The sequence below is a fragment of the Lates calcarifer genome, linkage group LG9 (assembly GCF_001640805.2).
Source record: "Lates calcarifer isolate ASB-BC8 linkage group LG9, TLL_Latcal_v3, whole genome shotgun sequence".
Taxonomy (NCBI): Eukaryota; Metazoa; Chordata; class Actinopteri; family Centropomidae; genus Lates; species Lates calcarifer.
The window spans coordinates 15,422,725-15,437,873 of record NC_066841.1 but is presented as its reverse complement, the minus strand read 5'-3'; the positions used below and the strand labels follow the sequence as shown (position 1 = coordinate 15,437,873).

General features: G+C 42.1%; 1 protein-coding gene across 1 annotated transcript in view; it reads right to left on the bottom strand.

Annotated features, from left to right (window-relative positions):
* The window catches only part of ntng2b (netrin g2b), a 62,430-nt gene extending 57,421 nt beyond the window's left edge, over nucleotides 1-5,009 (bottom strand). Inside the window, 2 exon segments of the mRNA XM_018662498.2 lie at nucleotides 2,433-3,208; nucleotides 4,529-5,009. Coding sequence (XP_018518014.1) covers nucleotides 2,433-2,651 — 219 coding nt within the window. The 5' untranslated portion in view covers nucleotides 2,652-3,208; nucleotides 4,529-5,009.
* Between the last annotated feature and the right edge of the window lie 10,140 nt (nucleotides 5,010-15,149).

The window sequence follows — 15,149 nt, the reverse complement described above, 5'->3', positions numbered from 1 at the left end:
TGCTGGAAGCCCGTCACGTTGAAAGAAGCCAACATGCTGGCCTGTTTGGCTGAGGAGAAAGGATGCTGCATTCCCAGGGAACAAGAGAGATAAATAGAGTAGAAAAAATGCATCCCTGTGGCGATGGAGGGACCAAAAACTACTGTAAACCAATGCAAGTAGGCGAAGCTACAGTATGGCTCAACATCAAAACCCCCAAAAGTGAATTCCTCCATAGTTTTTAGGAACACACTGTAGCACTGGTAGGGTGAGAGATGGGGGGAAAAAATTATTTTGCATCTTCCGCAGTATGTCTCAAGTCTTATTAAGGATGAGCAGCTCTGCGCACTGGGTGATGCAGTCTTTTTTTTTTTTCTTCCAGTGCCCTGACTTTCCCTTCACTTGTGGGATTGCTGAATGAGTGAGTGAATGTAAATGTACACCAATTAGATAAGAAACCGGCTTTTCTGTAAAGCTGCCAAATCCGGGGGCAAGAGGAAGAGGAGGGAGGAAAAAAATTGCTGCTTGCCTGAAAATAAATGATCTGTATATCAATAACCCTGAACCAACACCCCATTGGTGTGTCCCCAAAAAAAAAAAAAAGGCGTAGGGGAGATGTGATGGCCTTGACTCCCTGCTGAAGTGTGTACAGGTAGATTAATCCTCTGTTGGGCGAAGATAATATGTAGATGCGTAGTGATTCTTAACCAAAAATGTTGAGATTTTCTATCAGTTAAATGCAAAAATAGAGCTTGTTCCATGCCAGAAAATGACCCTCAGTGGTAGCCAAAAATGTTTCGAATGACAATTAAACCTACTCTGCTTTCTCATTATATAGGAATTTGAGTCTGACATCCCTCACTCCTTAAGTAAACTTTCATCTCACAGCTTCTTTACTCCCTAAATCCCCAGATAGAGCACCAGGGTGCCTGGTTCAATCCCCACAGCCACAGATGACCTGAGAAGAACCAGAACTTTCCACTGTAAAGACCCCGTCCGATGCAAAAGTGCTGACTAAGACCAGACTCTTTCCTGTCCCACTCTCCATCCCTGTCTCTCCTCTTTCTCTCTCATAAGCTGGGCGAGTACATTCTGGATCCTTGGGATGGAGCGACGCTGGCCAATCCCTTGTAAGGAAGCCCATTAAGGAGCCCATCAATATTTCATCATTGCTCACTCAGAAACATAGTTATAGAAGTTTCCAGGCCGGGGCCATTAGGGGGCAGACGTCAATATGTTATGGCAGCGAGCATCTCTCCCCACTCCCCCCCACCCCCTCTTTCTTTCCCTCGCCTCCGTCCGTCTCCCCTCTCAAGAGGAGTCATCGGAGAGGCTTTCTCAAGACGACAGTGGTTTCCGCTACTTCTACATTAAACAAATCATTAACCATTAGGTATCCAAGCAGCACAATATCCTTTCCTGCTCCTGTCAGATGACCCCAAGTACTGATATTAGTTTGAGTGAGAGGAAGGGAGAGAGACCGGCGAGGAGGGGGTGGAGTGGGGGGTTGTTTGTAAAAATCAGTCGTAAGGTAACGCAACTTCAGTCACACAGAATACAAACAGCTAATTAACAGCATGGCATGCTTGTATAAAGTGACGTAGACAGGCCTAAACACTCTCTAGAACTTTTTGTGAAATTTTGACTCATGGCTGTTAAGATGGGTCTAGCACCTTCAGCACTGGCCAGCTCAGTGAGTGGACAGGGCGATCATCAAGAGGACGAACTTGCTGTCTCTCGCACAGAGACTGTGAGTCAAACGTTGTGAGTCAAATATAAAACTTTCCCCTGAAGAGGCAGTGTTGGGGTGGCGGGGGGGGGGGGCTTAATTGCAGTCTTCTTAGGATTACAATGATTTTATAACCCTTGTTTCAAATTATTACACCTACATTAGCCAGGATGGGAACTAGCCTGCAGGCTAAAGTGTGTTAAATATTGCTGGAGCAGACATTTTAACGAGTTTTCCTCCAGCTCACCCTTCAGTGTCCTTGGAACTAAAAAGGTCCCAGCTATATGCACTTTACCAGAGGAAATGTGAGGTCCTCTGGAAGCCCAAATCAAACCGGATCCCAGGATGCCAAGTCCATACTAATGTAAACAACACCTCCAGACCTCTCTGAGGGAGGTCTGCCAAGTCTCTGCACTTTTGTCATCCTTTTTAGATCCCTGTGGGTTTTACTGTGCGAATCCTTCTCTGGTCTTAATTAGACTTTTCTCTTTTCTGTGTGTCATTACTTTTCACGTCGTCATTCTATAGCTTAAGTGCGTAACCCCGTGATCTTAGTGATTCCCAATGTATTATTTTTTTTATACTAAGTGCATTTTAATGATGGTTTTCTGCAAGTGTGGATCCCCTTTGCATTCTGTGTACTCTTTGCACTTTAAAATATCCCTGTTTTAAAGTTAACAATATAAGTGTAAAAGACGCAGCACAAGTCCCGACATGAACTCACCAGAGTGCAGAACCTCTCCGGCGGGTTTCCACATGTGATCCCGGGCGGATCTACCTTGATCCGCATGTGGTCTTTCATGGACGCGGGTTTCGGCTGGCACGCGTAATACTCCCACACCGAGCCCTCATCCGTGCTCACTAGGGACTTGCACAGTTCGTACTGGCCCAGAGTTGAGGCCAAGTAGTGCAGCAGCAGCAGCAACACGGCCTGGAGGAGCATGGCAGGCGCGAGGGGGGGTGTTCGGAGCGGGGTCCGGCACAGGGTGAGGGGGCCACGGAGCTCAGAGGAGAGGTGAAGCGCATGGAGCGGTGATCATAAGGAAATAGTGGACGTGCCCACCACCATACTGCTGTAGTGTGAATGGAGAAGTGAGGGTAAATCGACACAACTCGCCTCCAGGCTTATAAATTCCCTAAATGACAGGAGAACACTGGATCGGCGACTTTCACTCAGTGTCTCTTCTCAAATATTGACGCCCCCCTGAGAGCCGAGAGAGGGACACTTTGTTGTTTTGACGGCTGACTTCCTGAGGAAGATGGGCGGTGGATGGATAGGCGGATAATGTTACAGAGATTAACCTCGGCATACACTTTAACCATAGTGTTGCAGGGAGTTGGGTGGGTAGGTGGGGGGAGATGTTAGCGCGGATCCATGTCTCAGAGCGCGGTGTCCTGCAGGCAAACAGTGGAGCTGGTCGGAGAGGACGAAGGAGAAGTCGCTGCCTCTTCAGGTATATCCATTGGACGTTTTAGACTGGCCGAGCTCCTCTGATTGTCCTGGGGGCAGAAATTGGGGACAGATGTGAGAGAAGCAGGGAGTTAGTGTGATCTGTAATGAATCCTCGTTCATTCATCATATCCTTAATCTTACTGTAAACGCATGGATATCCCTGTCATATTTTCAGGGTTCAAACAGATGAAATTTATCCTGCACGGTATTTCTCTTTTGCACGAATAAAACTTTAATGTCAGTCTTTGAAATAAACACGTGAATGGGTGAGGCTGCGTCCATATCTCATGCTATAATAAACTCGAATGATAATGTAGTAAACTGCGGTGATTAAACATCACATTGAGGACTGCGAGGAGAACTTTTGGGTGATTATGTGGCACAGCTAGTTGGGTAAAGGGAGGACAAGTTTGATTAAACCCACCTCTTACCCTGAGGTGCAGTCGGCGACATTTAATATGTGAGAGTTGCACATTAAAAACGCACTTTTAAAAAAAAGCGTCGCACTGTATGAATAACCTTGTGCGTAAAAACACGTGCTTCTGCCGGGTGCCGCCTGTGCGTGCTGGAGTTGTAATTGCTCCTTTAGCTCTCCATTGCTGAAAAAGCAGGCTACAGATGTCTGTTTTTAGGAAATAGCCTCCTGAAAGAGACATTTAATAGCCTAGATCACCTGTTTTCTTAAATTTCGAGAAACTGTACAAAAAAAGGAACGAATTTCCAGAATTTTCCAAAAACAAATGTCATTTTCTCTTAAATTATAAGTCTGCTCATTACTCTGTATTACTTCAGTATAATGTCATTAATTTAATAATGAACTTTACGCAAAACAAACTGCAGTGGAAGTAGTTCTTGCCAGATTTATTCACTTTAATTTTAAACCGAATACATGAATAAATGAATAAATATGGGTGACATTTTTTGCAGTGTGGGCTCATTGATCATAATCCGACTGTCATCCCTACACTGACAGGAGCCAGGTCCTTGCGCAACCCATCCCACACTACCCTGTGGACTCTGACTTACTTCAGTTGACAAGTGAAGTCGCCAAAGCAATTTCCCGGCACTGACAGTCTTGTAGGGGTGTGTCAGTCGGCCCCCCCACCTCCCTCAGTAGTGCATCCCACCGTGCAGCATCGCTTACACTCTATGTATATTGTGTATTCACAAATGAATACATGATTGCGTTGGTGTAAAATAGTGTAAATTAATCTGAAAGTGCCCTCACCACTCTGATTACCCCGGAGTGGGTCCGGATATTGTGTCTAACTCCGAGCAGCTTCCCGGTGCAGACTTCAAAGAGCTTTAAGCCCAAAACGCATCGTGTTGGGCGAGATGTTTTATCATATCAGATATAAAGCACTTACTTCTAACGTGCATCCGCGAGACAGGTCAGCACTTTGCGTGGCGATGGAGTACGTGCACGTCCCCCTCCCTCTCTTTGGCCAGAAAGATCCTCCCGATCGTCCACTGTACTCGTTTCCCCGCCGCGGTCTTCACTGTACTCCCGTTATCTGCCTGCCCCGGCTCGCTGTTTGTGTTGTGCCTTAATTCTGCCGGATACTTTTTTATCACACCGTGGATGGCTGCGCACGGTAGATCGGTGTCCTAGATCTGTAAACGGCGGGGGAAAGAGGACTGAAATCCAGCGTCAAGGAGTATCAAAAGTATAAAATATTGACTTTGAGGAAACGCTTGTGCCCGCCCTTCTTCCCCTCTCTCCTCCTCCTCCTCCTCCTACTTTACAAGCTCGGGTTTACCCGGGATGCTCAAGGGCAGAAAGAAAGAGAGGAGAAAAAAGGCTTTATGGAAAATATCACCCTCCCTCCTTCTCCTCCTCCTCCTCTCTCTCTCTCTCTCTCTCTCTCTCTCTCTCTCTTTCTCTCTCCCTCCCTCCCTCCCTCTATCTCTCCCTCTATCTCTCCCTCTCTCAGTTAATACCGAAGCTAAATCCTTTTACCATCACTTTCAATCACTATCTGAGCTTTTATCTGCTCCAGTCCTGCTGCCTGAACCGGGGCGGTGCAACTTCCCTACTCCGGCTCCTGCTCCAAACTGTTCTCCACCAGGTCCAGTCTGCACCCTGCTCGGTTTAAAGGACCAGCAGGGGGAGAAAAAAAAAACTGGGACCCGGTGTTATCGTTTCTCTCGCCCTTAATATGTCCAGATGTTTTTTTTTTTAAATAAATAAATAACGTAAGGTACACGCTGTTTTCATGGAGGCTCAGCTCACAGTTGTCTCTCCACCAAAACAATTAAAGGCTGTTCCTCTGCACTAGCCTGTACCGGGACTTGTGGTGTGCCTGCGGCGCAATACATTGACCTTATCCTACTTTATTATTTCATTTATCTCCTGTAAAATTTAAATTCCTTAGAACATTGAATAACACAATACTTTGTGCAAATATGAACTTTTTTCTGTGGTGTAGTGTATGTAATCTCAATCCTCTACAGCATTATTGTGCAGAATTATCAGTGGATCTGAACACTTAAGGCTACAGTTCACATTTACACAGGGCAGGTGCTATGTTGTGTTATGCTTTCATCCTGTGGCAGAGTGGTGCTGTGCATGGTGCTGTGCATGCAAACTTTCCTTACATAGCGTGCTATATAAGCCTCATTGATCTGCCACAGATTGTTTTCTTTCATCTAATTCCTGTTGTTGTTTTTGGTGGGTTAAGTAGCCACTTACAGGGAGTAATTCAGTAGTTGCTAACCTGGTAAACCAGGTAAACAACAACATAGGAAAAAATAATCACTCTCCAGTTGACATGGTCACAACCTGTAGACAAGATGAAACTGATGAGAAGTAAACTTTTTGCTACTTTGGGAGTTAAGTAAAGGTTGGAATCCCTAATCAGAACCTCTCTCCCTATGGTAGCTTTAGGTATACAACTAATGATTATTTTCATCATTAAGTAATCTTCTGATCATTTCTTGAACTTATTGATTGGTCTATAAAACACCGGAAAACAATGTAAACCCAAAGTTTCCTGTAAAATGTCTTGTTTGTGCGACCAATGGCCAAAGAAGTTTATCATAAATTAAGACAAGAAAAAGCAGCAAAAACTCCCATTTGAGAAGCTGGAACCATCCAATTTATGGCATTTTTATACTTTAAAAATGACTTAATCTGTTATTTTTCTGTCAATCAACTAACTGATGCAGCTTTCTGTAGCTTATATGAAGTGAAAGATTCATTACTGTCAGGTCCTGCTGCAACACCCTCAAGAGCCCCATAGGTCCCCCCACCTAATTTTGGAAACCAGAAGTAACTAACACCATTGTACTGCCAACACAGGAACAGATGTGTATAATGAGTTCCTAGTCAGCCAGGACACTGTAATTCACACTACAGAGGTGAACGACAACCATTTGGGCTTACGTAATTCACACCTCTGGTCTGGTTTTAGGGCAACAGAAGAAGAAAGAGGCCAAAAGACAAGGGGAGCGGAGGGAGAAAGAGATGTACGTTTCAGAGAAAATTATGAACGTCTGTATGAAACACTGGCAGTACACCCAGGAGAGGATCGATAGCTTGTCCTTGCAGGGCCTTCCCTCTCTTTTCACATCTTTGAGATGATTCTTAACCCTTTTTGTACTGCTGAGGCGTTTTAGCAGAGAGGACCCCCTCAGGGATCAATAGAGGATCACAAATATGTCGTTCGCTGCTATAACAGGCTCTTGATATAGAATAACACAGGACCTTCAATCAACACTTCACCAGAACAGAGGGGAAAAAGGGACCTGCTGAATTTACCTCTGAGTCAAAGATAAAACAAACTACATGGCATTTGTCACAGGTTGAGAAAAACTCTAAAAAAAAAAAAAACATAGCAACCCATATTTCACCTTCAATATTTGACTTCCAAAGGTTTTCAGCTTTCACTGGTTAGAGACCTTGTGCGACAAACTCTCCCGTTTTGTCATCTTCCTCTCACTTGCTCAGTGTGAGTGATTTCAAGCAGAGGTTCATCACTGATTCAGCCGTGGTCAGAGGGCGTCTGCCGTGCTCGAAACGTGACTTAGTATGATTAAGCTCCAAACATTTATTTCACAAATGGATAAGGATTACATGTGTGGGCAGGCAAGCTGATTGCATTTGGTGCAGCCTCTATGATTTACCGTCTCTTAACAACATTATCATATTTAGCCAACTACACATTTTTGACTACATGTTTATATGATTTTACCCATAACTAAATTCACCTGCATGTGCATCAGTAACCTGATAGAAATGTCAACCCTCAACATGATAAATGAGTGATATTGTATTTTGGAATTCAATTATGTCTCCCTAAATAAGAGCATCAATAACAATAGAACAGTCTGTCCTAATAGACTTGTACTCCCTTCAGTATGTAGCACCACAGGGCATTGCTCCATTCATTTCCTGCTGCAATGTTAGTGATCTGACCGTGCTGTGTTCAAAGTGACAGTGGCAGTATAAAATTAGTTGTCATGCTTTTGAAAAACCTGCTTGATTCTGAATTGGCTGCATGTGGATATTATATAATTTCTGGGATGCATTTAACAGTTTATATAGAAATCTGCTCTGTGAATCATTCGACTCCCCGGAGTGCGCTCACCGAATCTGAAAAGTTGTGTAAAACGCTGAGTGTCAATAAGTGGCAAAAATCAGATGACAAGATTCTTCGCCATTTTGTTTATTTATTTTTTTGACACTCTCCATCTTCTTCTATACTCTCCCTCTCTTTCACTCTCTCTGTGTTTGTGTTTTGGCAGAGGATAGAACTGTCAGAGTAGCCTAGCTGGCAGACCTTGATAAAAAAAAAAATATACCCTTCATCGTGGCAGCCTGCAGAGTTTGGACAAGGTTCAGGACAGGCCTCATCCCTCTCTCTCTTTCCCTCCCCTTCTCTCTATTTGCCAAAAGGATGACGCAAAAGTCAACTTGTGCGAGAGTCACGCTCCCGCATAAATCATTTTGGAACTTTGGGAAGGCCCCAAACAGGTTGTGCGTGATCAGATATAATTTACCTATTTATCGCGAAGTGGTTTGACCAGATGGCCAGGTTACAATAACACACACACACACAGAGTACAGTATGCACTTTTGTCTCATTTTTCTGTCTGTACACACAGGTTGATGCCTGAGGGTATAGAGCCATCAGCTCAAAGGACCATACATCCATGAGAAGATGGACATGTTTAAAGGGGAACGCCAACAATTTTACACATCAAAATCTGTTTACATATCTTGGGGAACACTACTGTATACGTTAAAAAAAAAAAGCAGATGAAACTTTTTATGATTCTAGAAGGAGCTGCATGAAGTTTGATAAATCTTCTTATGGAATGTCCCTGACCCATGTAAACATTGGTTAGAGCTGAATAATACAAGTTTGTAACTTTTTATTTGAAATTCATAATAATTTGTCATTTCCTTCAAGGCTTTGGCATCAAGTTTTGTTATTGCTACTTAGCCAATGTTAGTAGTAACGGCTGTTTACTTAGCAGTCTTGGAAAAACATTGCAAGTTCAGCATCAAACTTCATTCCTTAACTTGGCAAGAGCTGTCTCCAGCAGTGAAAAGCAACAGCAATGTTAACTCTTGTTTTGCTTCTAGTTATATCACTTCTGTTCTTCTACTGAAGTTAGCATGCTAACCAGCTAGCCCTGTACCTACCGCCCTATCTTGTCACTTTCTAATAGCGACTCACTGTAACATCCAGACTGTCCTGAAGAAGTAGCACTGCCCAGAAGGTGTATTCTTTGTGTTGTTTTGTAGATGCAACAATGGCTGAAGTTCTTGGCAAGTGACCATCACCACCTCTCGCTCCTGTCAAGAAATGAGGTTTGGTGGCAGAGAAAACTTACAAATAGCCCCTTTAAAGAGAGACTCTCAGTAATCTTCTCTTTTTCAGTAACAAGCATCTAACAAAGTGATTACACTGCAAATCTTCTGCTCAGTGCAGTCACTACTCTCTATGAATGAAAGAACGGAAACACACCAAGTGTGTGCACCAAGTGCACAGCATCAGTCCGTTATTCTGTAATGAGGCACAGCAAAATAACATTTAACACCTGGATGTAACTTCAGTTCAATAAATAAGCAGTAGTAAAAGTAAATGAAAGAGTGTAAACACAGTTACTGTGGGCAAAATAAATCAGGAGCCTGATCCAACTCTCAAGTATAAATCAAAACTACACTGTAGATACAATTTAACATTTTAAAATGTGAACATTACCAGCCAGTGACATATAAATGTTAAAATTTACCAGATACTCAATAGTAAATCATTATTTTGTGTCTGAAATCTACCAGCCATGCTCTTATTTCACCAGAATTTGGCCAGCGGCTGGTGTTAATTTCCTACCCTGCTATGGCAGAACTCCCATTAACCCCTTGCATCAACTATGAATACAGCATCAGAAAGAAGAAATGTTACCAGACCTCTTGTAGCCAGCTACTCATCTCTGCTTGGGGCCAGCTGTTTGAGGTTATATTAGCCACTACTACTGTATCACAACACATTCAAATCTCTGACCAAAGCTGTGTTTTGACGAGGAAAAAAAAAAAGTAATATCTCTGGATCTGGTTCAACTGCATCCATTTTGATCGTTTTATTCAGCTGCCCACTTGACAGTCTGACAATGTTATAGAGTTCAGTGCTAAATCAGTGGAGTACTCATTTAAGATAAATCACTTTTTAATTTCCTGAGAGTCTAAATGTGTGTGTTAATATTTGCACTTCTTTCATGTATTTTTAAAAAGTTTTGATTGGTTACATTTCCTGCATTTCATGTCTTCATGTTTTTTTGTTTTTGTTTTTTTGTTTGTTTGTTTTTGTTTTTTCATTTTTGACCAGTAAGCCTCAGTCTATAGAACACCTGTCACTATGAACATATGATGCTCTTTAAACAACCAGATGGGTCCTCCAGACAACGAACAGAAACACGCTCACACATACACACACACACCAATCATGGTCTCCTAGCAACTCCTAGTTAGTGGGCCTACCTTGGGAGTGATGCTCTTTTCACTTACATCAGGTGTTTGCCCACCAGGGAACCAGAAATAACCTTGGAGTGACCCTGAAATGCAGACACATTTCACCTCATTCCCACAAAACACATCTAAACCTTTTACCTAGTCAAGCAAAAAAATATATTTATTAACACCATCACCCATTTTTCTTCCTTTATATTTCTTAACCTCTCTGTTATAGTCCCCCCCCCCTTACGACTACGGTAATAGAGCTTTAGGTTGACCTCTCTGGTGGTTTCTGTCCCGATGAATCTGAGCCTGGTTAAGGATCCAAAGGAGGTGAGATGTAATGAGCAGAAATAACACCTGAGGGTTCATCCTTCTACATCACACATCAGTCACTTGATAAGGAGGGATGACAAGCCGCCGACTTAACAGCATCTGCGGAGAGCCCAGTTGGTGTCCTGTCCCACACTGGGCCAGCTGCTGAAACACTAATCTGCTGTGGTGTGTGTGTTTTTGTGTGTGTGTAAGAGAGAGATTGATCATGCAAAAGAGACATTGTTTGTATTCATTTTGTGTGTATATGCAGTGTGGCAGGGGTGTGGAAGGTAAATCCATGTGCGTTGCACTACATTTGTGCGTGCCTGTGTGTGTGTGTGTGTTTGTGTGTGGGCAGGTGCTGTGCAGTGTGTGTACAGTGGCCTCTTTTCTGCTTGTTGGCCGCTGCATGACTGAACCTTCCTCGGTGTCCCCATGTGATCCAGTGATCAATGCGAACCTCTGGAGGTGCCTTTCACACACACTTCTCTCTGCTCCTCAACGCTGCAAAGTGTGTGTCACCACTGAAAGTTACTGTAACCAAGCCCATCCTCTTACTCAATGGATCAATCAATTAGTCATTCACTTTCTCATTCCTCCTCACTCACTCATTTGCTCATGCACCTATCACATCACCATGTGTAAAGTTTCACTCACCATCCAGCATTTTGCACTACCGGCAGATCTCATCAACATGACTGATGCTCACTTACTCATTCATGCGTTGAGTGAATGGGTGAGTGTTCATTGTTCACTGGTGGGCTCACTCATGGGTGAGCTTTCTCATTCACTCTCGCTCTCTCATGACACTAGTCAAGCTGTGGCCGTAGGAGTCAAAGTCTGGTTCACGTATGAATGGTCGTACTGCTGAGGAGAACGGTTTGTTAAAGTGGTTTTAACTGTTTACTGTTGTCATGTTTATGCACTGACATCCTCTTGTCTACAAGGAATTTCTGAATAAATCACTTGATATTTTACATGTGCCTTCTGAGGCTGCAGTTGTGTGGATGCAGTGAATGTGTGTGTGAATATGGATGGAGGTACAGGTTTGCACAAGCATGCAGCACTTTAAAAAATCAGGATAATTTATTCAGTCTAGAGTTTGGGGGATTTCAGCAGATACTGTATGCTTCAAAAGTCAAAGCCAGACAGTTATGCACTCACTCACTTTCCTTAATCTTTCTCTCATTCAACCACTCATTTCCTCCCTTGCAGTCTTTCTTTTTTCATTCTCTCATTTGGGAGTTCTTGAGCAGTTGCTCTTACTCATACTCTTACTCATTTACTTGGGTGACTTACTTGTTCACTCACTCACTTGCAGCATATTTCCATTTCATACTACATGCTGTTGAGACTGTCCTCCCATAAAAAACGACACTATATGTGGTTTGTGCAAGCACATTATAAGACCTATACTTACCTTTAATTGTGGCTTTATATAGCAGTTGCATGAGACAGCAACAAACTTTTTAGCAAATGCTCCAAAACAATAAGTTTATAAGTTCAAGTGACAAAGCTCTTAAGAAGCAGACTCAAAGGATGGAAGACAGGTGACATAAAGTGAAGTCCAAGTTAAGAGGAGGACAGGGTGGATGGACTGTAACATGGTGGACCGCTGTTTGTTTCCCATTTCAAACCGATAGTCAACATTGTTTCTTCTATCCATGACTGTCCCATAACTTTAAAGGCACAGACCGAGACTTGTGTCGGAACTCTGCATATTTTTTACAGATACGGATGAAACAGAGCAGTACCACTGGAAATCGTGGACTGCAGTATAGCCAATAGTTCAAGCGATACATGACCACAAGACATAATGAAGAAGTTTTAAAAATGGTGGAACTTTTTCAGAAGAGATTAGAGTTGATCAGAAATTTTCTGATTTATTTCATGTTGCGTCTACAACGCTGTCTCTAGTTTGGGATCTTTTCAGTAAGTACATTATTATGGCTTCCTCCACTGTAGCCATGTTTGTTGTTGTCAGAAACATTTGACTCTAAGCTGCTGCCTGTAATGTGGGCAGTGACAGTTACATCCATTGAGATGAATGTCTCTATTTTTGTACGTAAAGGGAGCATAAATGAGGTTAACCGGTTAACCGGGTGTTTATTATTGTAAGCATGAGGACAAACTTAAGGACTAACCTTAATAAAGTACTTGTTTTAACCCGAAGACACGTTGTGCTCCTGCCACCATAGGGATGCTAATTCAGAAACGCACTTATGGGTCGTTTCAGCAGGACGGGACAAACTCTCTGTGGTCATTTAGGTTGGGGGGACTTGGAGTAGTCATTGCATACAGCATGTTCTATGTACTTATTGTTTTAGTAAGTTTAAAAGTGGAATGTCACTGTAAATTAAGCTTTAAGAGTTATTTTTGTTTTCTGAAGTGTTCCTACAGCTATTTCACCACCATACATATTTTTTTCCAGCTGTGACCAGTTCCTCCATTTTCTTTGTGCAGTGCATTGTGGGGAAAAACTGCATGCATCAACAGCATATTAAAAAAGTGTTTTTTAGTGTGCTTGCTGACTCAGACCCTGCTTAGAAATAGTGTATAGTATGAAAGTGGAACACAGACTTACTTGTTCACTCACACACTTTCTTCTACTTACTGTCTTACTCTTCAGCTGAAAGATATCTGTCTATTGTTTTTCTCTGTTATCCCATTAATCACACAGACACATTCTTTTGAGTTAATCCAAAGGAAAGTTAAAAAAAAAAAAAAAAAAAAGCTCAAAAATTCTTAGCAGTAGAGGTCAGGATAACCTGACTTTTTAGTTCCTAGTATGGACTATGATTCAAAAAACAACGGACATTTCCCATGATACAGCCACATAATCAGAATTTTTCAACTTGAAAAGCCCCTCCACAGAAGCCACAGAAGATTTTCTATAACTTTTCACAAGATAAATTGTACTTTCTTGACATTAAGGTTCACTTTGAAATGTAAAAGTGATCCTTTTAAAGCTTTTAAAATTTTAAGTTTCTCTTAGAGATTGCTAACTTTGTATCTTGATATGCTGCCAGGGTAATGAGGGATGTCAGACTGATATATTTGTGTTTATTTGTTATTGGAGCAAAAGAGGGTTGAGAACTTGATTTAACACTTTTAACTTTTATGGACCCTTTCTGTTTGATGTTTATTGATTTAACAGTCATTAATCAGCATGAAACTAAGTGCTTTTGCTCTAATAGTGGTTTCTGTTCAGCATGAATGTAACGCATGGGAAATATTAAATCTTAAAATTTCATGTAACCAAAGATGAACACATTATTTGCCATGTCTGAGCGTAGCCACTTATATACCATTTCAGATTTATAACGCAGGCTCAGCAGCAAAATTAAAGTCAGGTCTAGAGAAAGATAAATGATTTACTGTCTATTCACCAGAATGGTCCGCTAACAGTTGTTCAGCCTACTCACACCATTATATCCTTCATTAAATGAGCTGTAGAGAAGAGAATGAGATTTATCCTGGTGCTCTCAGGGCAAACAGGGCACAGTCTCTTCTTCAGACTGACGCTCTGTGTTGACATTGGGGGAGATAAATCCAGCAGGATCAATACCAGCTTTTCGTCTCATTGATTTGCTCATACAACCTCGCCCTCGTCCCACCCAGAGGTTCTTCCACCATGCTGACCCCTCTCCGTCACTTGTGGACGCTGTTCATTCATCTATCTACATATAGTGCCTATCCATTTCACTAACAGGAGACAGTGACATTGTAGAGTGAGTGCAGCTCTTAGAGGTCTCATGGTGTCATGTTTTAAAAAGAGGAGGATGGAGGCTTAACTTGACAGTTACTCTTGAAGTTTTACCTACGTTATATATTTTTGTATTTTGGGGTAATTCTTCAGCTCTTCGCCAAAGGTTGAAACCACAGAACCAAAATTGAACTCAAAATCAAGACAGAAAACAAAACATCCAAGCATCCTAATTAAATGCCAATGTACAATGTTCTTCCATGCCATCCAGAATTACACATCTAAGCATTTTCTGATATGACATTGACAGGACTCTGTCATTGGTCAGTGCCTTCCAAAACAGTTACAAATCACCATTTCTAATATGAAACCTTATTCTTATCTTATACAGCTGTTGTTAAAGGGGCTATGTGTAAGTTTTCCTTGCCACCAAACCTTATTTCTTGCCAGGAACTTCAGCTATCATAGCAGTAGAGTAAGAGGTTCTAATACATCCTCTATCACTACTTCTTGAGGGCAGTCTAGATGGTACAGTGACTCTGAGAGTGACGAGACAGGCTGGATGTACCGTGTCTGCGTGGTTAGCATGCTAACCTCAGTAGCAAAAAGAAGTTAACATTAGCGTTGCTTGCCACCCCTGGAGACAGCTCTTGGCCAGTAAAGGAATTAAGTTTGATGCTGAACTTGCAATGCTTCTATTAGAGATAGAAGTAAACAGCTGTTAATGCTAATGTTGGCTATGTAGCGATTGCAAAATTTATATATAGCTGCTTGTAAAGTTTAGGTACAAAAAAACATGGTTGAGGTTAGAGCAAAATCATGGGTTGCGTTAAAATTACCTATTTGTTAAGGATGGGAGACCTTTGTCATCATGGTTGCAATAACAGCCACATGGTTAAGGTAGTTAGTTAGTTAGTTTTCATACACTAAATTTGAGACTTCATGACATGTATGTCTAATCTGTTATACTCCAGTGATGGAGTACATGACATGTACTCATAGCTGGATT